At 44.4% G+C, this 25,798-nt stretch overlaps 1 protein-coding gene across 1 annotated transcript in view; it reads left to right on the top strand.

The window, feature by feature from the left end:
• The first annotated feature begins 1,942 nt into the window (after window positions 1-1,942).
• The window catches only part of LOC146026207 (L-selectin-like), a 237,071-nt gene continuing 213,215 nt past the window's right edge, over window positions 1,943-25,798 (top strand). Inside the window, exon 1 of the mRNA XM_083156666.1 lies at window positions 1,943-2,017. Coding sequence (XP_083012792.1) covers window positions 2,015-2,017 — 3 coding nt within the window. The 5' untranslated portion in view covers window positions 1,943-2,014. The remainder of the gene's footprint in view (window positions 2,018-25,798) is intronic.

Consider the following 25,798-nt stretch of genomic DNA (forward strand, 5'->3'; position numbering starts at 1 on the left):
GTGGGGCATATGTATAATGGCATCACGGTGTGTGGCATATGTATAATGGGCATCACGGTGTGTGACATATGTATAATGGAGCATCACGGTGTGTGGCATATGTATAATGGCATCACGGTGTGTGGCATATGTATAATGGGCATCACGGTGTGTGACATATGTATAATGGAGCATCACGGTGTGTGGCATATGTATAATGGGCATCACGGTGTGCGGCATATGTATAATGGGCATCACGGTGTGTGACATATGTATAATGGAGCATCACGGTGTGGGGCATATGTATAATGGAGCATCACGGTGTGCGGCATATGTATAATGGGCATCACGGTGTGCGGCATATGTATAATGGGCATCACGGTGTGCGGCATATGTATAATGGGCATCACGGTGTGCGACATATGTATAATGGCATCACGGTGTGTGGCATATGTATAATGGAGCATCACGGTGTGCGGCATATGTATAATGGAGTATCACGGTGTGTGGCATATGTATAATGGGCATCACGGTGTGCGGCACAAGTATAATGGGCATCACGGTGTGCGGCATATGTATAATGGCATCAGGGTGTGCGGCATATGTATAATGGGCATCACGGTGTGAGGCATATGTGTAATGGGCATCACGGTGTGTGGCATATGTGTAATGGGCATCACGGTGTGTGGCATATGTATAATGGGCATCACGGTGTGAGGCATATGTATAATGGCATCACGGTGTGTGGCATATGTATAATGGGCATCACGGTGTGCGGCATATGTATAATGGCATCAGGGTATGCGGCATATGTATAATGGGCATCACGGTGTGAGGCATATGTATAATGGGCATCACGGTGTGAGGCATATGTATAATGGGCATCACGGTGTGCGGCATATGTATAATGGGCATCACGGTGTGCGGCATATGTATAATGGGCATCACGGTGTGCGGCATATGTATAATGGCATCAGGGTGTGCGGCATATGTATAATGGCATCAGGGTGTGCGGCATATCTATAATGGGCATCAGGGTGTGCGGCATATGTATAATGGGCATCACGGTGTGCGGCATATGTATAATGGCATCAGGATGTGTGGCATATCTATAATGGGCATCACTGTCTCCTCCACCACTTTGTGACTCCCCTCCCTGCATCCCCTGCCACTCTGCATCCCCCCTCCTACCCTGCATCCTGTGCCACCATGCCCCCTCACACTCTGCGTCCTGTGCCACCCTGTGTAAGTCCTCACTCCCTTCGTTCTCAGCCACTCTGCATCTCCCCTCCCAGCATTCTACGGCACCCTCCATCCCCCCCTCCCTCCCTGCATCCTCTTCCACCCTGCCACTCTACTGTGTTGGGAGACCCCCTGTCACCCCCCCCCCCCCCATCTCTATCTCCCCAGCCCCACAGGCTGTAGAATAAACACTGTACGCATGCGCCTATTCTGCAGCCTGAGGGGCTGGGGACATAGCCAGCAGCTAAGAGAGCCACTAGCCATGCCCTCACAGCGGCAAAAATTGGGCGTGGCCTTGTTGGAATAGGCCACACCCCATATTGATAGGCCACACCCCCTAAAAATTCGGGCACGCCTCCGGCGTGCAACAACACTCCCCCCCCCTCTTAGGGCTGCTTCAAGATTTTTCCCGGGCTGGTTTTAATTCCCAATCCGCCCCTGCGCAGATGCCCCCCACTAGTGTCGCTTACATGCAGAATGCCCCCAGTAGTGCTGCTTACATGCAAAATGCCCCCCTGTCGTACCATTTACACATAGAATGCAGCTGGAATTCATAGCTTGTTTGGTGTATTCTGTAGTGAATGAAGCGTTAACAAACATTCACCTCTCTATTTCCTACTTCTAGTGCAACAAGTGTTAGAAGCCAGTTGATTGTTTCACAACTGTAATAGTGCCGGATATTTGATTCACGCAATTGCAACACTGAGTGGTGGCAGTATTACAGAGCATACTGTTGTACAAAACTGGTTTACTGTTCAAAGAGCAAGAGAACATTGTAAGCTGCAAGATCATTATGGTAAGTTTGTGTTTACCTACGATCATTTACAATTTATTGCTTAATCTTAATGTGAAAAATAAACAGAAAATGCTAAAAAAAAAACCTGCAAAATTATATTAAACAATACATTTAACAAAAACATAAGGGACATACTGTATGTAATAAGTTCCAAGATTGTGAAGACACAGGATGCCTACCGATCAATGATGTTTTTTGAAAGCATCAATTTATTACAATGCATGGTTTTGCCTTGTAATAGATTGATGCTTTGAAGAAACTGTCCCAGGTCAGGTGGCATCCTGCATCTCTATCAAATTTGGACCCTATTACATATGAACCCTTGATTTGCTTTGTTATTTATCCTTTTAGACTGCAAACTCTTAAAAGCATGTGCTTTTTTCTATCTTAGAATATATATGTTACTCCTTATTCCTTTCAGCTGCACCTAACTCTAGGTCTCTGCCACTCTAATAATTATTTCAGTGTCCTGTCCCTGATGCAACTCTCTTTACTATGTACTTGACCTAATTGCCTTGTATTGTAATCATTGTTTACTTGTTTTAGCGCATTTATGTATTGTTAGGCGCTACAGAAACCTTATGGCGCCATATAAATAAATGATAATAATAATATGCATTTTATTACAGGAAAACATATAGGTATAATTATATGGAATGTTATGCCAGCATGCTGCATTTGTGCTTTTTTACTTTTAGGAGCCTATTTATAATGGAATAATTGCAGATGTTTTAGGGTGGTACCTGCAAACATTAAGTGCCCCAAAATATACGGTATCTATGGGGGACTGCAGCAGATATTAAGAATATCTGCTACAGACTGAGATCACAGAGTCCTAATGTATCAAGACTACTTAACTAGTGAACTTGCCAAAGGCTTGTGTCATCTTCAGCTTGTATTAGCCAATTAGATACAGGGTTCTGATCAGGGGCTGGCTGGCAAATTTTAGCCTAGGGGGCAAGTCCAGAGCACTGGCCCATACCCCCCATCATTCTGGAAAGCTGAATGCTTGTGCGCGCCGGTGGCGTGCAAAAAAATTAGGCGTGTGGCCTATCATAAGGGGGCGTGGCCTGTACCTTGATTGTATTGTGTACCTGCAGATTGCACATTGTGATGCTAATTACACATTATGCCGCACACCTTGATGCCCATACTGTGATGGCAATTACCCAATGCTCCCCACACCGTAATGCTCATTACGCCCCATACCATGATGCCCATTACACCGCACAATGTGATGTCCACAGTGCCAGATTTGCCCCCACAGTGGCAGATATTCCGCCACAGTGCCAGATACACATATGCCCCCACAGTGCCAGAGACACATATGCCCCCACAGTGCCAGAGACACATATGCCCCCACAGTGCCAGATATTCCCCCCACAGTGCCAGATACACATATGCCCTCACAGTGCCAGATATGCCCCCACAGTGCCAGAGACACATATGCCCCCACAGTGCCAGAGAAACATAATATGCCCCCACAGTGCCAGATACACATATGCCCCCACAGTGCCAGATATGCCCCCACAGTGCCAGAGACACATATGCCCCACAGTGCCAGATATTCCCCCACAGTGCCAGATACACATATGCCCCCACAGTGCCAGATATTCCCCCACAGTGCCAGATACACATATGCCCCCACAGTGCCAGAGATGCCCCCACAGTGCCAGAGATGCCCCCACAGTGCCAGAGACACATATGCCCCCACAGTGCCAGAGACACATATGCCCCCACAGTGCCAGAGATGCCCCCACAGTGCCAGAGACGACACACATGCCCCCACAGTGCCAGAGGAGACACACATGCCCCCACAGTGCCAGAGGAGACACACATGCCCCCACAGTGCCAGAGGAGACACACATGCCCCCACAGTGCCAGAGGAGACACACATGCCCCCACAGTGCCAGAGGAGACACACATGCCCCCACAGTGCCAGAGGAGACACACATGCCCCCACAGTGCCAGAGGAGACACACATGCCCCCACAGTGCCAGAGGAGACACACATGCCCCCACAGTGCCAGAGGAGACACACATGCCCCCACAGGGCCAGAGGAGACACACATGCCCCCACAGTGCCAGAGGAGACACACATGCCCTTACAGTGCCAGAGGAGACACACATGCCCCCCACAGTGCCAGAGGAGACACACATGCCCCCACAGTGCCAGAGGAGACACACATGCCCCCACAGTGCCAGAGGAGACACACATGCCCCCACCAGCAACTCACCATTGTTGCTGGGCTGGGGGGTCCGGGACAGACAGCCCTCCTGCTCCCCCGGGCCGCTTAGCCAGTCACTGGCTGCTGGCCACGATGGATCACCATCCACCTCCTCCAGGCAGCCCTCCTGCGCTGGCCGCAGCTTCCAGAGCACGGCCGCGGCTACAAGAAGATGGCTGCCGGCCTCCTGCACTGAGGACATGTCCTAAGTGCAGGGGGCCGGCGGCCATTTTCCTGTAGCCGCGGCCGTGTTCTGGAAGCCGCGGCCAGCGCAGGAGGGCTGCCTGTGCCTGGAGGAGGTGGATGGTGACCAGCGTGGCCCGCAGCCAGTGACTGGCTAAGCGGCCCGGGGGGCACATGGCACCCTGCCCCCCCGGCCCTGGTTCTGATTTAACAAGGCTTGCTAAGAAGCGGTTGTTCGCTGCTTAGCGCGCCCTGAAACGTCACCTGGCCAAACGTCAGCTGCCCACCCCCGACAGACATTGGCGAGCCTACGTTCCTAGGGGAATGCACAGCATTTTCATGGGGATTCCCCCTGCTCCAGCCCCGTTTACACCCAGCCCTCCCTCCCCGCAATGAATGGCCAGGCGAGTGTGTAACTCAACAAAGCTGTTCGTGCCTGAGTTTGCACATGCACAGAAACGCACATGCGCAAACTCGAACATCAGGACTGGGGCTGAATTCGGATCGCTATGAGTGTTCTTAAATCGATAAGTGTAAAGGCATATTTAGTACTTTGCACTTGCATATGTGCAATATCACACCCGGCGTCCAAAGTGGTAGTGAAGTGCCCTGATTGTAAGCTTGCGAGCAGGGCCCTCCTACATTTTGACTGTCTGTAAATACCCTGTTTTGTTGTATCACTGTCCCCTTTGTAAAGCGCAACGGAATATGCTGCACTATATAAGAAACTGTTAATAAATAAATAAATATTCCAGGATGTGGAATTATTATTATTATTATTATTACATTCAGTTTTCATGTAAATGTTATTGCCCATTTTGTGCATATGCAGAAAAGGTCCTGCAATTGCAGCACAGTTTAATGAATGCCTCTGCCTTTTTGGTTCAGAAGCAGTGGCATTGGGGAAAACAGGGTCATGTTACCCCCATTTCCCAGGTGTGGCAAGGCATTGGCGGATTTAGGGGGGGGCACCTGGGCACGTCCCCTGTCATTTTGTTTTGTAGCTGAGGACCAGGGCTTTCCAACGAGCCCAGCCAGCCTGGGAACCGGAGATATCGCCTGGCAAATCTGTAACGTTTTTCATATGGGACCCGTTAATTCCGACCCCCACCCGGTTGCTCCTCTGGCATCATAGAAGCTTGTGGTTGATCTCATTCAATTCCAAATCGCTGGGCCTTTAATATGATACCAGACTGGTCCATATCGGTCAATCGGTTCCAGAGATATTGCGGATAAACCAATTTAAAATAAAAATGTAATTTCATGGCTGTTCATTTTCTTTGAGGGCAGATTACTCTAGAACCAAACAATCCAGTTTCACTGGACCAAAATCATTCAAAGCCCACTCAAAAGGTCTTCAATATGATACTTGTCTCATGTAAATGGGTCAGTTGGTTCCGAAGATATAACTGGTTAAATGAGATAACTGGTTAAAGGGGGGAGGGGTGGTTTTCTCTCCCCCTCACACCAGTAAATGCAGGGACTAGGCTGGTGTAAAAAGGGCCATTATGGGAATGCATTTTCTGGTGTGAAAGGGGTACTATTTCAAATAGCCGTGACCTGAATACAGCCAGGCTCTGCCACTGTCAATGGCTATCACTTCTGCCTGGCGGCGGCTGTCCCCCATTTACAGCAAGCATTTATTCCCCCTTGTCAATGAGCATGAAATCCCACATGGCAATGAACATGGAACCTCTGGCAATGAGCATGGAACCCCCCTTGGCAATGAGCATGTAGATAAGCAGCACTTATGTAGCATAATATTTAATAGGCATTATGGTGTTTGGCATAATACATAATGGACATAATGGCGTGTAACTTAACATGTAATGGACATTATGGTGTATATGTTTAATGCGCGCCTTTGGCAGACAATGTTCCTGTTTATGAAGCTTATTGTGAATTTTGGCTTAATCTGTGTGGCATTATGTGAATTCTGGCTCAATCCGTGTGGCATTATGTGAATTTTGGCTCAACTAGTGTGGCATTATGTGAATTTTGGCTCGATCCGTGTGGCATTATGTGAATTTTGGCTCAATCCGTGTGGCATTATGTGAATTTTGGCTCAATCCGTGTGGCATTATGTGAATTTTGGCTCAATCCGTGTGGCATATTGTGAATTTTGGCTCAATCCGTGTGGCATTATGTGAATTTTGACACAATCCATGTGGCATTATGTGAATTTTAGCTCAATCCATTTGGCATTATGTGAATTTTGGCTCAATCCGTGTGTTATTATGTGAATTTTGACACAATCCATGTGGCATTATTTGAATTTTGGCTCAATCCAGGTGGCATTATGTGAATTTTGGCTCATTCCATTTGGCATCATGTGTAAGGGGCAAATATAATGGGGTCTAGTATTTTGTTGCATAATGGCCCTTATTCAGGTTCATTCGTTCGCATGCACACACACACGCAGTGTTACACTTGATAACAGCACGTACGCATCTTGCAGAGTCACGCCTATAGGGCTTGCGAACTCATGCGTTCGCACCCATACTAAAAAGGGTGTGGCCTTTCATTGCATGCAATTAAAACTGCTTGCACGCGCCAACACATTTTCACACGCACACGCACCACAGTGTGCGTGCGAACATGCTCTTGTCCCTAATATATATGTTGCATATGTGAGTTGACACATGTCGACTAATGTTGACAGTGCAAACATGCTACACATGGCAGAGTGAAAATGTACATAAAGGTATGTTATATAAGGGCAATTAATAAATGTGTTAAGTGCATTTGCATTTGTGGCCTACAATTCACCTTACCATAATAATTTAAATGTGTCTGCTAACACTTGTTTGGTTTTGTGATGCAAACTGAAGTGGAGCAGAGTTAAATGATTGGTCACAATGGTGTTCAGGTGCTATTGATTTCCCCATTTCGCTACTGTGTTTTAAGTGTAAGAATGAGCAGTTCACAAGAAGAATGCTGTGCGAAACTGAAAACCTGCTTTGAGCTTGCGAAAGTTTTGAGTTTGTGTGGGAACAATCCCTGTTGCAGTCATGCGAAAGCAAACCCACCACTCGAAGTGAACGCCCACGTGTACGCCCATGTGTACGCCAAGTTTTGCTCATTATACTGGATGCGCCCATACAAACGCCCACATCACGCCTACTGGCTAAACCTTCGCTCGGACGACAGAAACCGCTTGGAAGATTGCTTGCGAATAGGAATTTCGCAGTTTGCACATGCGCATTGCGTACACTGCACATGCGCAATGGGAGCAGTTGGGTGATACATGCGAATTCGCATGCGAACGTGTCAATGTGAATAAGGGCCAATGTGTAGAAGTTGTATATGGTGTGGTAAACTACACTCAAGGACACGCCCCCTGTTGAGTGGCCACACCCCCTTTTCCAGAGCGCGCCGAAGGCGCACAACACATCCTTCATCTGCATACTTTAAATGCCAGGGCCTATTTTTAATCCCATTCCCACCCTCTCTCTGCACTATCTTAGCATGTACACTGGCACCACTAACACCGCCCCTCCCCCACCCAAACCCTCTTTTATCATGTGCCCCCCCTGTCATTTTATCCTGGATCCGCCCCTGTGGCAAGGCCAAGTACTGCATCTGCAATGCAGTTTCCTTTGCCTCACAATGCCCCCTGCAATGGCAAGTCTGAGTCACATGCCAGTCTCAGATAAACATCACGACCAGAGCCGGCCCATAACTTGATGCCCTAGTCAAGATTTTTGTTGATGCCCCTACAAGATATTCCCAAACCACCTCCCAGCATGCTGTACACAACCAGCAGAGACTAGCTAGAGCGTTAGCAGGGCCGTAACTAGGGGGGGGGGGATAGGGGGTCACGCGCACTGGGCGCTGGAGGGTGGGGGCGCTAGTGTGAGGTCCCGAGGATGGGCAGCGATGGTCCAGGGACTGGTGGGTTAACGCTGGCTCCTACCGGGGTCCCAGGGACAGGCAGCGGGGGTCTGGAGACTGGTGGGTTAACTTTGGCTCCTACTAGCGCTGCCGGGCAGTGGGCGGGAAGCAGGTTTTGAAAAGACTTGCCGGACGCTGATTGGCTGAATTCAGCCAATCTGCGTCTGGCAAGTCTTTTCAAAGTCATCGGCACTTCCTGCCACCAGGCAGATAGCGCTAGGAGATGGAGTGAGAAAAGGGCTGCCGCTACACCAGTCCCTGGACCCCTGGACGCTGCCTACCCCTGCTGGCTGCACACAGGTATGTTGGCAGCGGGGGTCCAGGGACTATTGTAACGGCAGCTTTCACATACACAGCCGCTCGCTATTTGCCTGGCGGCGGGAAGCGCTGATGATTTTGAAAAGACTTGCCGGACGCTGATTGGTTGAATTCAGCCAATCAGGGTCCGGCAAGTCTTTTCAAAATCTGCTTCCCGCCCACCACCCGGCAGCGCTAGGAGCCGGAGTTAACCTTCTCCAGTCCTCGGACCCAAGGCAGTAATTTGGTGGGGGGGGGGGGCGGCAGAACCACGTGCAATGTGCGTGTGCCGCTCTAGCTGTAAGCTACGTATTGTCAGCTACGTTAACAGCATAGCGCCGGGCAGCAGCAGCAGCGCGCTGCCCAGGAGCTGACAGGTCACTGTGGTACTTGTAGTTCCACAGTGAAATAGGGAGCCCTGCGCACAGCTGACAATGGCGGCATGTAAAAGTGGACACCCCGGGCACACCGCTGACGTGCCGGGGCTTCTAAACTACACACACCCGGCACACCGCTATCAAAGGGGGAGTCCCCCATGCAGACGCTAAAGCCTCTGAAACCCGGACTATCTGCAAGGCGCTAAGAAGGGGGAGTCAGGATTTAGACGATAAAGCGTCTGAAACCTGACTACCTGCTAGCCACTAAGAAGGGGTGGTGTCCCCCATGTAGACACTAAAATTTAGACACTTTAGCGTCTGAAACACGGACTACCTGCTAGTCGCTAAGAAGCCTCTGGTTTCTGGATTTAGACGCTTAAGCGGCTGAAACCAGACTAACTGCAAGCCGCTATGGTGGTGGGGCATCTAAATTTAGACGCTAAAGCCTCTGAATTTAGTTGGGTCTAGGGGTACATCTAAATTTAGACGCTAAAGCATCTAAATTTAGTTGGGTCTAGGGGTACACTATTAAAATCTGTCCACAATGACACTAGTCGACGCAACAGCTGTCGACCTTGTAAATTCCACTATCCACACCAACCCGAAGTGCGGCGAGCGGCAGCGGTACGCGTCCTACGATGCAGCGATACCTCTCCCCTCCAACAGTCTGTGAACACAGTGGTGCCCGGTTCCACATGGGCCTCAATGGCAGCCATCAGGGTGGCCACATCCCGCCACTCCACCGCAGTCATGAAGCACTGCCCGGTCTTCCTCGAGATGCCCCCGAACACCCACTGCTGGGGCAGGAGCCGTCCCACATTGCTCTTCCTCTTCACGTAGAGGCTCTCGTCCACCTCCGCGATGGTACCTGGGCCTCCGATCCGCTGCTGAGGCTGCGCCAGCAGGTCCACCGTGCAGGCCTCCCTCATGAGGTTGTTGTATTGGACCGCTGTTTTCTGCGAGATGTTGAGCTGGCGGTCGCAAAACTTTATGATGGTCAGATCTTCCGCCCAGCAATAGATGAACCGGATCAGGGTCACGAAGCTGAGGTGAGACCCCCTGAACCACTGCGCGGACCTCACGCTCACCTTCTTCCGGCAGCTGCGAATGTGGCAGCGTCACATGCGCTCTTTGACGCTCAGCCTCATGGGTTGTCCATTGGGGCAGGTCTGGGTCTGTGGCAGGAACTGGTGGGCCTGCAGGAAAGCCACTGCCTCCTCCTATGTCTGCGGCAGACTAAACAGAGTCAGACGCTCCATCGCCATAGTCAGGTTCGCCACTGCCATTATACACCTCCGTCTCTCACACAGTGCTACTACTGACTGACTACGCTAACTGCGTAGCGCTCTGACTGACTATGTTACGCTGTCCCTGCGGGACTAAGCACAGACTGTGCGCGCAAAGTGCCGGGAGTGTGAATTCAGAAGCCAAAAGCGTCTGAAAGCGTCTAAAATGTTAGCGTCTACATTGGGGACACTCCCTTTGATAGCGGTGTGCCGGGGTGTGTAGTTTAGAAGCCCTGTTTGTGTCCTGTTTACACGCTACATTTCATTACATTATAGCTAGAGTGGCACGCGCAGCGCTACGTTACATTACATTACATTATAGCTAGAGTGGCACGCGAGCCTTTGGCAAGCTGCCAAGTTTCTGAGACAGAGTGTGCGCGCGGCGGCGCCGTGAAACTACACAAGTACCGATAATGGTGCCCCCCACCCCATTTATAGCTATTTATAGCTACCATATACGCTATCTAATAAATAAATATTTTTTAATGTACTGTATATATACATACATATTATACACACACATATATATTTAATGCATACAATATAGCCAGTCTTACTTTTGCTGACAGATTACGGTTGCACAGAGCGGCAGCTTACATGTTGGACCCCTGTCTAATGTGAGTCATTCATTCAGTTTTTACCAATACTATACACTGGGTGTATTATAATTGTTGTCCACACGGTAGCAGTAAATCACCACTCGTCACAAGTCACTTTAAGCATTTTTGCTTCCAATAAAGTATATCCTCTCCTTTGGCCCGTGTATTCCATCCGAGTTCCATACCTATGGTTGAGGAGGACCAATCAGGAGACAGACATAAGAAAGACACTGCTACAAGTGATCTTTTTCTTCTTTTCCGGTACGCATATCACTTTACTTTTAAGGATATTCGCTGTTCACGCTTTACACTGAAGGCGCAGCTGTCTACCATTGACTTTATTTTTAAATCGGTCACGTCGGAAAAACATGACCACCTGGGACGTTTTGCAGCCCCTTGTATTTTCTTGGAGTGTATCAACTATATTTATGTTTATTGTACACATCACATCATCATTTAATTCACTGGAGTCAGGTTGTAGCGCTTAGTGCACCACAAATCTTTATATATATATATATATAAAAAAGGCAAAAGGTACCTAACACCGCGCCCTAATAGCCCAAAGCAGCACCTCTGAAGGTCCCCTGTTAGCTGGAACCCAGGACAGATAGAAATACAAAAAGAATCAGGGTGCGCTAAGGTAAATCATACAACTGGTAGTAATTCAAAAGTACAAATATTTAATAAAAATGCCACAAGAATGGCTAAAAATAGATAACATGCAAAGTTACACCATTAAATCACACAATGTGTTTACAATCTGAAGATAGGCCCAACGCGTTTCGTCAACCACGTGACTTCATCAGGGGCGTTTGATATGTTGATTGAAAACTCGTGCGAAAGCACTTCTTAGAGCGGCAAATGTTAGAATATCCCAAACAAGCGGCAATTGTCAGAACATCCCAAATAAGAATTGTACAGATGTATATAAATCGCCAAAACACTCAAAATGTTGGTGGAAATAGACAAAAACAGGTAAATCCTCAGATATTCTGTATCTCCACACCTTTGTAGATTGGTGTTAGCATCAAGGATCAACCAGAAAATAGGACAGGATGACCAAGGTGCTCACTCTAGTGTATCCAAATGCTGCGTTCAGCATTTGGATGCCCTCAGGATTCAATAAGTAGCCAGGTTGAAATATTATCCAACGTTTCGGGGACTAGCCCCTTTGTCAAGGTGCAGGAAACCTGCACCTTGACAAAGGGGCTAGTCCCCGAAACGTTGAATAATATTTCAATACAACCTTTTGAAAACACACTGAGTGCCGCTGTCTGTATGTACTTCGCTACAACCTGGCTATATATATATATATATATATATATATATATATATATATATAATTCTTACAGTACCCTGCCGGGTGTTCTGTCAGAAGAAGGAGTTTGCAATCGTCGGGCTTTAACTTCAGTGATTTATGTTCATATACAAAATTAAGACATTACAGCAGATCAAGACGACGTTTCAAGACCCATAGTGGTTTTTTCATCAGGTCTCTCTGCAAAAGTACAGTGCAAAATCACAAACAAGAGTATCTTACCTCAGATGAGACTTATATCAGTGTGCAATTAGAGCGTGCTTGAGAAGCGTAGCTGATTCACATGACTTCCGGGTAGACGGGTACAGTGTTCCGCCTCCACATCATGTGACCCCGTGACGTCACTGTGAGGCTACGGGCTGTGAGAAGAGAAAATATGATAACTTTAAGTGTATCAAATAACAGCAGTACTTAAGTGACGTGAAAACTAACGGTGAGAAACATGCACATCTAACATAATACATAATAAAAACATGATAGGGGTCCATTCGGATCATTAATGGAGGTGGTTACAGTTCACGCATCCCACCAGTACTCTCTCACAGTACTCACTGACAGCGTGTACTGTATTGTGCTTAAGGATACCTTAGATGTATGGGGTGCACAAGTTAAGTATGGGTTGTCTGCAACTATAGCGGATTCCCATACTGTTACTGTAATAATGCCACTGAATCCTGTGTGATCTATAGTGATAAATCTGTAATGCGCTGGGATGGAAAATTGCCATTAATTAGCAGCTATTTCTTGAGCCTGCCATTTCTTAACATGTTAGTGTAAGACCCAATGAGTCTATATATATGGGTTTAAACCAAAAAAGCATTGCATACTCCACTTGTATCCAAATGTCCCCTAGCATTAAAAACAATTTGTTATATACTGACGGGTCCCAGTCTGTACATATTAATAGTGATACTATGGTTTATAATACTGGTAGGGATTCAATCCGTCCTGATTTCAAAGAGAGTCCAAGCTACTGTTTCTACCCGGAGCATGTCAATGCTGTATATCTCATCTACTACTACTGGCGCTATATGCCACCATATTGCGTGGCAGACTTATACACTAGTGGTTTCAATTAAACCTGGACCACACTGTGTGGATGTCAATCAAAAAAGCAGTAAGCATTCACTGATTTATAGAAAAATGTTCCACGTAAATTGCTCATTTAAGCCATGGGGGGACAATGTTCTTAGTGTATGAATCCATTTCGATTCGCATTGTGATAGTTTTTTCAGACGATCTCCTCCTCGAAATGTTGGATAATATTTCAACCTGGCTACCTATTGAATCCTGAGGGCACCTGGGAATTTGCTATATTGAGCTGGAGTGCCAAGCCGCAACACTACTTCTACTTCTGCCGCCTCCTTCTTCAGACAGAACACCTGGCAGGGTACTGTAAGAATTGTGTATATATCTCTCCTCTGGGAAGGCACCCCGGCAAAAATTCATTTCAACTCGAGTGCCAAACAACCTCCATGCTATATATAAATATATATATATTATTCCCAATACTCCTATACACGCTATATGCTAGTGTTGATTATAGTACACTATCTGATTTCACAAACACTTTCTATAAACAAAATAAACAAAAGGAATTCCTTTGAATACGTATGAGGCAGCTTAACCACAATAGTCCCTGAGGGTTATAGGGACCAGTTCCACAAATATCTTCCCCAATCGTGGTACATCGCCAATCAATTATGCTAGTCCATGTTATCCAAGGTCTTTTAATGAAGCAAATGAGAGGAATCTTCCAAATTATATTTTTATTTAAATTCGACAAAGAAATGCCAAACACTCCAATGCGTTTCATCTAAAAAGACTTCATCAGGGGCACATTTAACAATCTACAAATACAGACATTGGTTTCAATATACAAAGGAATAAAACATGGACTTTACTTACAAAGAATCAATTCATAAGTGGGAAAATAAGCAAAAAAGATGAGAAAAACCGGGGAAAAACTGGTGGACTGGATGGTGAGGAAGTTAAAAAAAAAGAAAAGTGATCAGGACTGTGTAACAACTGTTCTATCAATATACCTTTTATTGGGTAGACGAATGAAATTGTTGTCCGATGATTATGTAGATGAATAAAAATAATTTCTTCTACGATCCCCGTGGCAGCCATAACACTGGGAGGTTCCCTTCCCCATAGATTTAGACAGGACTAATTTCTCCCTGGAACCGCCCACCTTAGGGAATAATAGACCCCTCCTCCTACTATCCTGTGTTTTTTTCCTGTCTCCAGTTAGATTAGGACAGAGTAGGATGTTATTGGAGTGGGGTGGCTCCCCGGGGAGAGGAAGATTCATACCTGCCTCTAAGCATGTTATACCTGCCGTGCAAATACACAATACAGCAGACATATATACCTGATTGGAGTATACCAGTATTGGAGCAGCACCAGGGCATCTGGATGGGCGCTGGAAACGCCATGTAAGTGGGCAGAAGTTTCAGAGCTGCAGCGGCCTTCTGAGCTGAAAAGCTGCGGCTGCACGCTGTGGTATTTTTGTATTTTGTTTGTATTTTATAGTGTGCCTGCTCCACCTATTCACAAGAAAAGGTCTTCTAAGAAGAAGTTTATTGAAGTTACCTGCATGTCATGTGATAAAGTGTTTGCATCAGCTCAGAAGAAATCTCTGTGTGACAAGTGTGAAGAGGGTCAAACCTGTAAAAAGTCTGACAGTCTGATGTGCTCAAGGAGCTGATGAGTTGGATGAAACAAGCTTTTGTATCCAAGGAAGATTTTACAAAGTCAATCTGTTAAAAGATCCAGAACTCAGGCTGAGTTCAGTCAAGATGAGGGTACTTCAGAGGATGTAGAATGTTTAGATAAGGATTCTACAGATGAATCAGGAGAATTAGAGGATGTGAGAGCTTTTAACTTGGAATTAGTAGAAAGCATGCTTAAGAATATCTATAAAGCAATGAATTACAAGGAAGTCTACTTCTGAGGAAAAGGACACGTTCTTCAAGGACAGGTCTAGAAAAGGAAGAACCTTCCCGGTTCATAAAGTTGTGAGAGAAATGATTGGAGAGGAATGGCCAATGTTGATAAGAAAATAACTTTGGGATACAGAGTAGAGAAGATGTACCCATACAAGGATGATGAGTTTCTGGGCTGGTGCTCGATTCCCAAGGTGGATGCAGCGGTGGCCGAACTGACTTCCAGATTTACCATTCCGGTAGAAGATGCAGCTGCATTTAAGGATACTATGGATAGAAAGATTGAAAATTCCCTTTGCAAGGTACACTCAGCATCAGCGGGTTCTCTTAAAGCTAGTGTGGTGGTAGCTTCAGTCTCCCGGGCGTTACGACTTTGGGCCTCAAATTTACATACGGATGTAGAAGAAAGAATTTCAAAACAGTATCTTTTAAGAAGTTTAGAGATTATGCCAAAATCAATTGATTTATCTCTGTGAGGATGCACTAGATGCAGTTTCCTTTGCATCCAATTCAATGGCGGCAGGAGTGACGGCGAGAAGAGCCTTATGGCTTAAGCCTTGGAATGCAGAAGCCAATTCTAAAAATAAACTGACATCTTTACCGTTTGAAGGCAAGTTTTTGTTTGGCTCAAAAATAGATACCATGATACAGAAGATATCTGGTGGGAAACCAGTCCGGTTGCCACAGGACAGGAGAAATTGATTCCCATATCCTGGTTCTAATAAACAATCAGTTAAAGAGGCCAAGAATTATCGTCCAGGGAGACCTTATAACAGAAGAGGAAATCATAACACATCGCGTCAGAACTTTTGTGGAAAATTCCAGTCTGAAAGAGGAGGAAAATGATGACTACTGCCAAGAAATATGAATTGGAGCCAGACTTCTTCAATTTGCAGAAGAATGGAGCAGTCTGTTAAGAGACAGATGGGTGCTGAACATTGTAAACCAAGGATATTGCATAAAATTAGCAAGATTTCCCAACCGGAACAGATTCATGAATTCAAGAGTTCAAAAGGGGAAAGATGGAATTTGGAGAAGCTTTGTTTCTAAAAATAGATCAACTGCTACAGATAGGAGCAATAGAGTTGGTACCAAAAGAAGAACACAGAAAAAGCTTTTACTCTAATCTGTTTCTGGTAAAAAAAAGTCCGGTGGAGGTTTCAGAACCATCCTAGACCTAAGAGACCTGAACCAATACATAAAACAGATAAAATTCCGTATGGAAACTTTAAGCTCTATAGTAGCCGGAGTAAGAAAAGGAGATTACCTGGCTTCTATATATCTCAGGGATGCTTATTACCATATACCTATCAACCAGAAGCACAGGAAGTTTCTAAGATTCACAGTGGCGAATCGCCATTTCCAGTTCACATGTCCACCATTTGGGCTGAGAACATCGCCAAGAGTGTTCACAAAGGTAGTGATAACAGTAATGGCAGAACTGAGGAAACAGAAAGTCCAAATCTGGCCTTACTTGGACGATCTTCTGATTGTGGGACAATCGCTCGAAGAGGCAAATTAGAACGTCAACCTAACAATAAAGACCTTACAGAGAGTAGGTTGGATCATAAACGAAGAAAATAGCCATCCCGGTCCAACATTAAGAATACCGTTCTTAGGAGCAATGATAGATACTCAGGAATATTCCATTGCCCTTTCACCAGAGAGGTGTTTGAAAATACAAGAGCTAGTAAGTTCAATATTGCAAAGGAAAAGGTTTCCTCTGATTCTAGCAGTTCAACTTATGGGGATGATGGCTTCATGTATCAAGATCATTACATGGGCACAGTGGAAGATGAGGAAACTCCAATAGTATTTGATTCCACTGTTAAAGAGAGGGTACAACGATCATTACCTGATCTCATTAAATTATCCAATAAGAAGATCCTTAGAGTGGTGGACACAAGGATTAGAAGAAAAAAGTTCCAATCCCAATGATCCGGTCTTTCAAGTTTTGACTACAGATGCCAGCCTGACAGGTTGGGGTGCACATATCAAGGGTATGTCGATCCAAGGTACTTGGTCAGTACAGGAAGCACAGAACTTATAAAAGGTAAGAGAGCTACAAGCAGTCTGGGAAGCGATATGTTTATTGGAAAAATAAATGTACAATTGTCACCTCAGGATCATGTTAGACAATGTGACGGTAGTATCCCACATAAATCATCAGGGGGGTACAAAAAGCAAGAAACTGATGAGATTATCGGAAGAAATGATGACCTGGGCAGAAAGAAATCTAAGGTCCATCTCAGCCGTATACATTCCGGGCAAGAAGAATGTATTAGCAGACTTCTTGAGTCGAAAGGAAGTATCCCCGGGGAAATGGGAACTGAACAAAGAAGTGTTTCTAGAGATAGAGAACAGATTCAGAACTCCAGAGGTGGACTTGATGGCCAGTTATTTCAACAAAAAGGTGAACAACTTCTTCTCAAAATCCTATCATCCCCAAGCACTGGCGATGGATGCGTTCTCGGTACGATGGGAGTTCAAGCTGGTATACATATTCCCCACCTTTCCAATGATAACCAAAGTACTAAAGAAAGTGAGAGAAGATCAAGTACAAGTGGTGGCAATACTGCCATATTGGCCAAGAAGATCTTGGTTCTCGAATGTACTCAAGATGGCAATGCTCCTTAGGATCTGAATTTGATACTTACAGTTCTGACGAAACAACCATTCGAACCTCTGATGGACTGTTCACTGAAACTGCTTACCCGGAAAGTGGTATTCCTCATGGCAATCACGTCGGTGAGAAGGGTAAGCGATTTGCAAGCCCTATGGATTGAAGAACCATATCTTGTGATTTTCCCAGACAGGGTTGTTCTGAGAACACACCCAGACTTTGTACCAAAAGTAGTATCTGCTTTTCATCTCAATCAGGAGATAACGTTACCCAACTTCTATCCTGAACAAATGAATGATGAACAGAAAGCGTGGCATTTCTATATATCTGGAAAGAACTAAGAGCCACAGAACTACTAAACATCTGTCTGTGATTCCGGAAGAATTGACAAAAGGAAATGCACCTGTAAAACAAACTATATCGAGATGGATCCAAGAGTTGCTTCTATTTGCTTACAAGCAGAAAGATAAGGTCGCGCCCCCTATTGTACAGGCACACTCTACGCGGACAGTTTCCACTTCCTGGGCGAATAAGGCGAAGGCTTCAGTGATGGAGATTTGCAAAGCAGCAACTTGGTCTTCAGTCCGCACATTTGTGAATCATTATGCTCTTGACGTTTCTCTTGCCCACTTTGGGAAGCATGTTCTTCAGGAAGCTCTGTCTGGTTGACTGGCTTCTCAATATAAAATTTTTACATGCATTATTTAGCCCTCCTGTGTGTTTATTCTTGGGTATGTACCAGTGTTATGGCTGCCATGAGGATCGTAGAAGAAAGAGGCGAATTATACTTACCGATAATTCCTTTTTCTTCCTAGAGATCCAATGGCAGCCACTAGTTTCCCTCCAATGTGTTATATGATGTGTTTTCTCTAGGGACCTTGATTATGGAGACACTCAAAAGACACAGGATAGTAGGAGGAGAGGTCTATTATACCCAAGGTGGGTGGTCCCAGAGAGAAATTTGTTGTGTCTAAATCTATGGGGGAAAGGAACCTCCCATTGTTATGGCTGCCATTGGATCTCTAGGAAGAAAAAGGAATTATCGGTAAGTATAATTTGCCTCTTTTTGTCCGATGATCGGATTCTTGTGTTTTTTCCTTTATGTGAATATTTCACTATCCCTATAATTTTGATATTATACAGTGTTTTTTTTCTATATATTAAAGTGCTCTATTAATTAATGAATTAATTTATTAGGGTACATACCCATGTTGTGGTGGATAAATTCTGACAATAGATATATATATATCTGGTCCTGTCGTAGCTCATTAGCGAAGCGTACGCCGACTGTACACTTCATGGTTTACCCCCCCCCGCTCCCCTCCCCACTGAAATGTATATTTTTATCTGTCTAGCTGAAATACTAGTGCGAAGTACGAACGGTCTCTGGACCGAACATGCTGTGCGGCTGAGAGGCGCAGTAGGTGACGTCCCACACCGCGACCTCGGTACTCCTGCACACAGTCAGACTACACAGTAACTCCACACAGAGTACCGTGTCTCCTCACCTACCCGGCGGCTGTAATATTCGGCCGTGTATCTGGTTTCTGTGTGCACGCTGATATTAATCAGACATAGTATTGGAACCTCTGTGTGCTCACTGATGGAATAAGACGAAATAGGGTTTTTGGTGGGTTCAATCGCACAAGATTATCAAATTAAAGCTATATACGTCTTTAATATAGGCCCTCTGCAGGTATCAGTGTGTGTTTATGTAACACTTGGGGTTGCAGAGGTGTGCCACCACAGACAATTCGTAGACAGAGTATATCGAAAGACAGGGTAGGGATTGTCAGAGGTGTGGTGCACCAAAAGAGAAAAAATAGTTTTTACACATAAAAAATACCTTTTATTGGTTTCTTTTAAAAACTGCGAAATATACAAACTAACATGTAACATGAAACGGTGAGTACAGTGATTTTAAAAACTGCACGTGCGGTGTCAACATGCAATGCCTCCTACTGTGAAGATACACTCTCTTATTTTTTACACATATATCCCTTGAGGTATCTGATGACTTGTATTAGTCTTATTACAGATATCCACGGGTGGGTGTATTAATACAAAGAAAAGTTGAGTGATCTATATGGGTGTCACTGGTGTCTCTTATTTAATTAGATTGATATCCCTGGATCCGTGTATCTGGTCATGGGTGTTATCAGGTTGAGCCAATCCCCAAATCCCTTAATGTGTATGATATCCCCAATATGGGCGACGTTTAGTGTAAACTCAGATTGGAGATCTGGTAGTGGTCTTAGGCAGGTATTATAGACCAGTGTTATTAAGGGGAAAAATTCCCTGTTCGGTCACCTTTATCCTTTTCCCACAAATTGAGGATTTTTGCACTATCTCAATTCACCAATATTAGTGCTATACACAGATAGTGAGGATACTCTTATTTAGGTGTTTGTTGGGTTTTAAACAAAACCCAGAATCTCCTGATGTGTATAATATTCCCAATCCCTGCGGTGTTTGGTGCACACTTCGATTGGATATCCAATATTGGTCTTTATTGGGTATGGTGGATTAATTGATTATGGGGGATAATATCCCTATTGGGTCCCCTTTATCTTGTTGCCACAATTCAAAAAGATTATTGCACTATCTCATTCACCGATAGGGGTTCTATACATATAGTTCACGGATAAAGTTTTACCAGGGTATACGTATGTCTGCTGGTGACCTAATTAGATTAATCCCCTAATTATAGGTCTGTTGCTGTATCATTTATCAGGTGCTTTCTACGGGTTTTAACAACAAAATTTGAGGACGGAAATAATATTGGTCAATTATTAGTATTAGTCCTGTTGTTAATAGCCCTCGTAGATGGCGTTTAACATATAAATCAAGGCAACGTTTGATTATCTCCCGCGGGGTTTGACAGCAGAGTTAAGGACAGAGACACTGTTTGTCTATGATGGTTAGCTGTCCTGTTGTCAATTGCCCTCGTTTGAGACGTTGCATTTAGTTATCACAGCGTATAGTATGATCCGCTATATCAGATTAGATCAAGGGTATGATCATAGAGTGAGTGACTTATTGTATCAGCGGAAAGCAGCCCTGTAGGAACGGAGCGGTCAGGTCTCAAATGTAAAGCTAGAGACCAGATTCTATAACCCTCTCGGGTGCTCAACGGAGTCCCAGGAGATTGGGAATATTATACACATCAGGAGATTTTGGGTTTTGTTTAAAACCCAACAAACACCTAAATAAGAGTATCCTCACTATCTGTGTATAGCACTAATATTGGTGAATTGAGATAGTGCAAAAATCCTCAATTTGTGGGAAAAGGATAAAGGTGACCGAACAGGGAATTTTTCCCCTTAATAACACTGGTCTATAATACCTGCCTAAGACCACTACCAGATCTCAAATCTGAGTGTACACTAAACGTCGCCCATATTGGGGATATCATACACATTAAGGGATTTGGGGATTGGCTCAACCTGATAACACCCATGACCAGATACACGGATCCAGGGATATCAATCTAATTAAATAAGAGACACCAGTGACACCCATATAGATCACTCAACTTTTCTTTGTATTAATACACCCACCCGTGGATATCTGTAATAAGACTAATACAAGTCATCAGATACCTCAAGGGATATATGTGTAAAAAATAAGAGAGTGTATCTTCACAGTAGGAGGCATTGCATGTTGACACCGCACGTGCAGTTTTTAAAATCACTGTACTCACCGTTTCATGTTACATGTTAGTTTGTATATTTCGCAGTTTTTAAAAGAAACCAATAAAAGGTATTTTTTATGTGTAAAAATTATTTTTTCTCTTTTGGTGCACCACACCTCTGACAATCCCTACCCTGTCTTTCGATATTCACTGATGGAATACCAGTAACACATTAATCTATCTGTGTATACCATATTTCCCGGGTGGGGGTTACAATTGGGGGAAATTCCTCAACACAGTGGGTTACCTTAAATTTTAAGGGTAACCTAAATAGATATCACACTACTTAACGCATTAGCCCCTTATTATTGGAGCATAATTAATTGAGACAGCTCTTTAACATTTCCTGAAATCACTATTAAAATGAATACATATAACCAGTGGGAGTGTGGGGGTCCACGTTGTGAGGATAGTGATATCCTTTTTATTATATGTCAGTGTCTTTATGTCTTTTTGTGCCTTTTATTTCGCTTTATTTTACCATTAAACTAATAAAGGTTACATTTTAATATCCAATTCTCCTTTGGTGCACCATACAGATACATGTTCTGTTTCCTTAACTTTCTCTCTCTATATATATACTCAGCAGGTGTGGAGGTAACCAAAGAGACCCCAACATACGGCACTTCAGGATTTCTTAAACAAGTGAACTTTTAATAATAAATTAAAAATGAAAAGAATTAAAAGTTCACTTGTGTTAGGAAGGTATCAGTGGAACCGCTCCCTAGCTCTATTGCCCTGGCCTAGTGTCCACGGATACGTGCAGAGCTAGGCTTCGCCTGTACCCGTCCCGGCTGTAAGGGTGAATTAGGTCCGCCAAGACTCCGTTACAGGCAGGTCTTATGGTGGGACAACGTATCCGTGGAGACCATGGATGTGCGGTGAGGTAAATGGCTCAAGAATCCCTGGCAAGTACCAGAGCCAGATATGCACAAAATGCATTATACACATGTGCAGCAGTGTGTACTTAGGTGGTGAGAATAGAGCACTGGGGTAAGAGGGGAATATAAACGAGTGACACCTGTAAAAATAAATTGGTTAGTTATAAAATGTCTACACTTCTTTTGGAGTATGTTTTTGGTGTGTGGAGAGGTAGCCGTGCTGTCCCTAGTAACCCTACCTTCGGAGGCAGCGGTATTCTTCAGCTGGATGCTGTCAGCTTGTAGGTGAAATCTCTCCGTTTCGGCTTCAGTCCCGGGACGTGGCTTGATGACGTCAGCGGCTTCCGTACGGGTGCTTCGGGTAGCAATGGGGCGGCTCCGTTCTCTCCTCCAGTCTCCAACGCGTTTCATGCCTCACAGGGCACTTTGTCAAGGATGACTGCACTACAGCAGAATGCTTTATTTATACTAAAATTGTACAGGAAGTGTGTTTGATTCCATCACTTCCGGTTTAGGATAAAAGCGGGAAGCACATGTCCAATGTGTCCCAGGATCTCTCTATGGTTTTTTTTATTGAGTATTCTTCCTAGGAAGAAATTAATTAAAATGTTAATATAAAAATAAATTATTTTTGATTTGTTTCGGTGTCACTCGATATTGATAAATTGATATTGTATATAAGAAGAATTTAGAAAAGATTTAAAAAAGTTTGGGTAATCAGGCAATAATTTTAAAGGAAGGCATTGAGTTCTATGTCTATGTTTAGACCCTTAGGCTCCAATGTTTTGAGCTCGAAGATCCATTTTGTTTCTGCCTTTTTCAATTCTGTTACTAGGTCTCTGCCTCTCCAATGTTTGTTTACTTTTTGTATTATGGGGTTCTTTTTAAACCACTTTGCGCTGCTAGTGGATAAGTTTAGGTTTATATACCACTGGACAGAATAACACTGGACACACTGTTAGACATTTGAAAATATTTTATATATAGAAAAGTAAAATCAGAGGTACACAGAATATGCATAAATAATTAGTACACAATAATTAAAATATATATAAGCAACATACAACATACAATTTGTAATGCTTATATGGCCATCTGGGGGTCACGTTTGCAAACTTAATGTGGGAACTCCGGAGTGCAAATGTAGTAAGTGGTTAGTAGCAGTCATTGAAATGGTGGGGTAATGAGGCAGGGGCAGAATGGATGGGAGGGACGGAATGAGTTAAGGCAAATAGTCGACAACACAGTCAGTTAACTCAATGCAGGGTTAGTATATTAGCAGGGTGCCGTGAATAAGGCACTGAGAGCAGGATTTTTGAATATCTCACCCACGTCTGCAAACCCACGTGATTCTCCTCACCACTGCTATCCATACGAGCTGGTCTCCAGCGGTCTACAACACCTGATCCACCGTCATCTGGCAGCAGCTGCTGGACACAAGTCAGCGGTCGAGGTCTACCTCCCGCTGCATGGCGTACATCCAAGCCGTTTACACATTGGATGCTGTACCTTCTGCTTTTGTCAACGGACCCCGGGTAGAGCTTTGCTCCCCGCCTCACCACCATCCTACAACTGGGTAGAGCCTGTATCCATCAGAAGCTCCCCAGCACCACCTAAACATCCTATCAACGGAGGGTGAGACATTCAAAAATCCTGCTCTCAGTGCCTTATTCACGGCACCCTGCTAATATACTAACCCTGCATTGAGCTAACTGACTGTGTTGTCGGCTATTTGCCTTAACTCATTCCGTCCCTCCCATCCATTCTGCCCCTGCCTCATTACCCCACCATTTCAATGACTGCTACTAACCACTAACTACATTTGCACTCCGGAGTTCCCACATTAAGTTTGCAAACGTGACCCCCAGATGGCCATATAAGCATTACAAATTGTATGTTGTATGTTGCTTATATATATTTTAATTATTGTGTACTAATTATTTATGCATATTCTGTGTACCTCTGATTTTACTTTTCTATATATAAAATATTTTCAAATGTCTAACAGTGTGTCCAGTGTTATTCTGTCCAGTGGTATATAAACCTAAACTTATCCACTAGCAGCGCAAAGTGGTTTAAAAAGAACCCCATAATACAAAAAGTAAACAAACATTGGAGAGGCAGAGACCTAGTAACAGAATTGAAAAAGGCAGAAACAAAATGGATCTTCGAGCTCAAAACATTGGAGCCTAAGGGTCTAAACATAGACATAGAACTCAATGCCTTCCTTTAAAATTATTGCCTGATTACCCAAACTTTTTAAAATCTTTTCTAAATTCTTCTTATATACAATATTAATTTATCAATATCAAGTGACACCGAAACAAATTAAAAATAATTTATTTTAGATTACATTTTAATTAATTTCTTCCTAGGAAGAATACTCAATAAAAAACCCCATAGAGAGATCCTGGGACACATTGGACATATGCTTCCCGCTTTTATCCTAAAGTGATGGAATTAAACACACTTCCTGTACAATTTTAGTATAAATAAAGCATTCTGCTGTAGTGCAGTCATCCTTGACAAAGTGCCCTGTGAGGTATGAAACGCGTTGGAGATTGGAGGAGAGAACCGAGCCGCCCCACTGCTACCTGAAGCACCAGTACGGAAGCCGCTGACGCCATCAATCCGCGTCCTGGGACTGAAGCCGAAACGGAGAGATTTCACCTACAAGCGGACAGCATCCAGCTGAGGAATACCGCTGCCTCCGAAGGTAGGGTTAGTAGGGACAGCACGGCTACCTCTCCACACACCAAAAACATACTCCAAAAGGAGTGTAAACATTTTATAACTAACCAATTTATTTTTACAGGTGTCACTCGTTTATATTCCCCTCTTACCCCAGCGCTCTATTCTCACCACCTAATCAATCCTTTTATTAGAGCTGCTTCCCATCTCAAAGCGCAGTTTACCTTTTTCCAACAGCAGTGTGTACTGTTGGAGATTCACTGAGTTTTGATAAGAGATGTGCAGAAAAGGTAGCCAGGTAAAGCACTGCCTCACCTGCCATAGACTTTTTACTCCAGCGTTTTGACTATAAAAATGCTGAGAATAATAAAAATATTTTTTTTTTATAAATTATTTGTATTTTTGACATACTTATCAATTCAAAACGCCGGCAAATGCACTACTATGACAGGAAAGGCTGTGCCTCACCTGCCTCACCCCACCACATGCCACTGGTGGAGACGGACCAGGAGCAAGAGGACAGACTAACTAACAAGGACAATAGCGGGCCACTGATCCCCTAACTGACAGGTGAGCCAAACATGGCCCCAGTGGATGAATACACAAGGATGTAATAAGCTATACTGGTGTAACAATACACAAGGATGTGATAAGCAATACTGGTGTAACAATACACAAGGATGTGATAAGCAATACTGGTGTAACAATACACAAGGATGTGATAAGCAATACTGGTGTAACTCTCTTCTCATGTGCCTTT

Source organism: Crinia signifera, chromosome 8 (assembly GCF_055691185.1).
Source record: "Crinia signifera chromosome 8, ASM5569118v1, whole genome shotgun sequence".
NCBI lineage: Eukaryota > Metazoa > Chordata > Amphibia > Anura > Myobatrachidae > Crinia > Crinia signifera.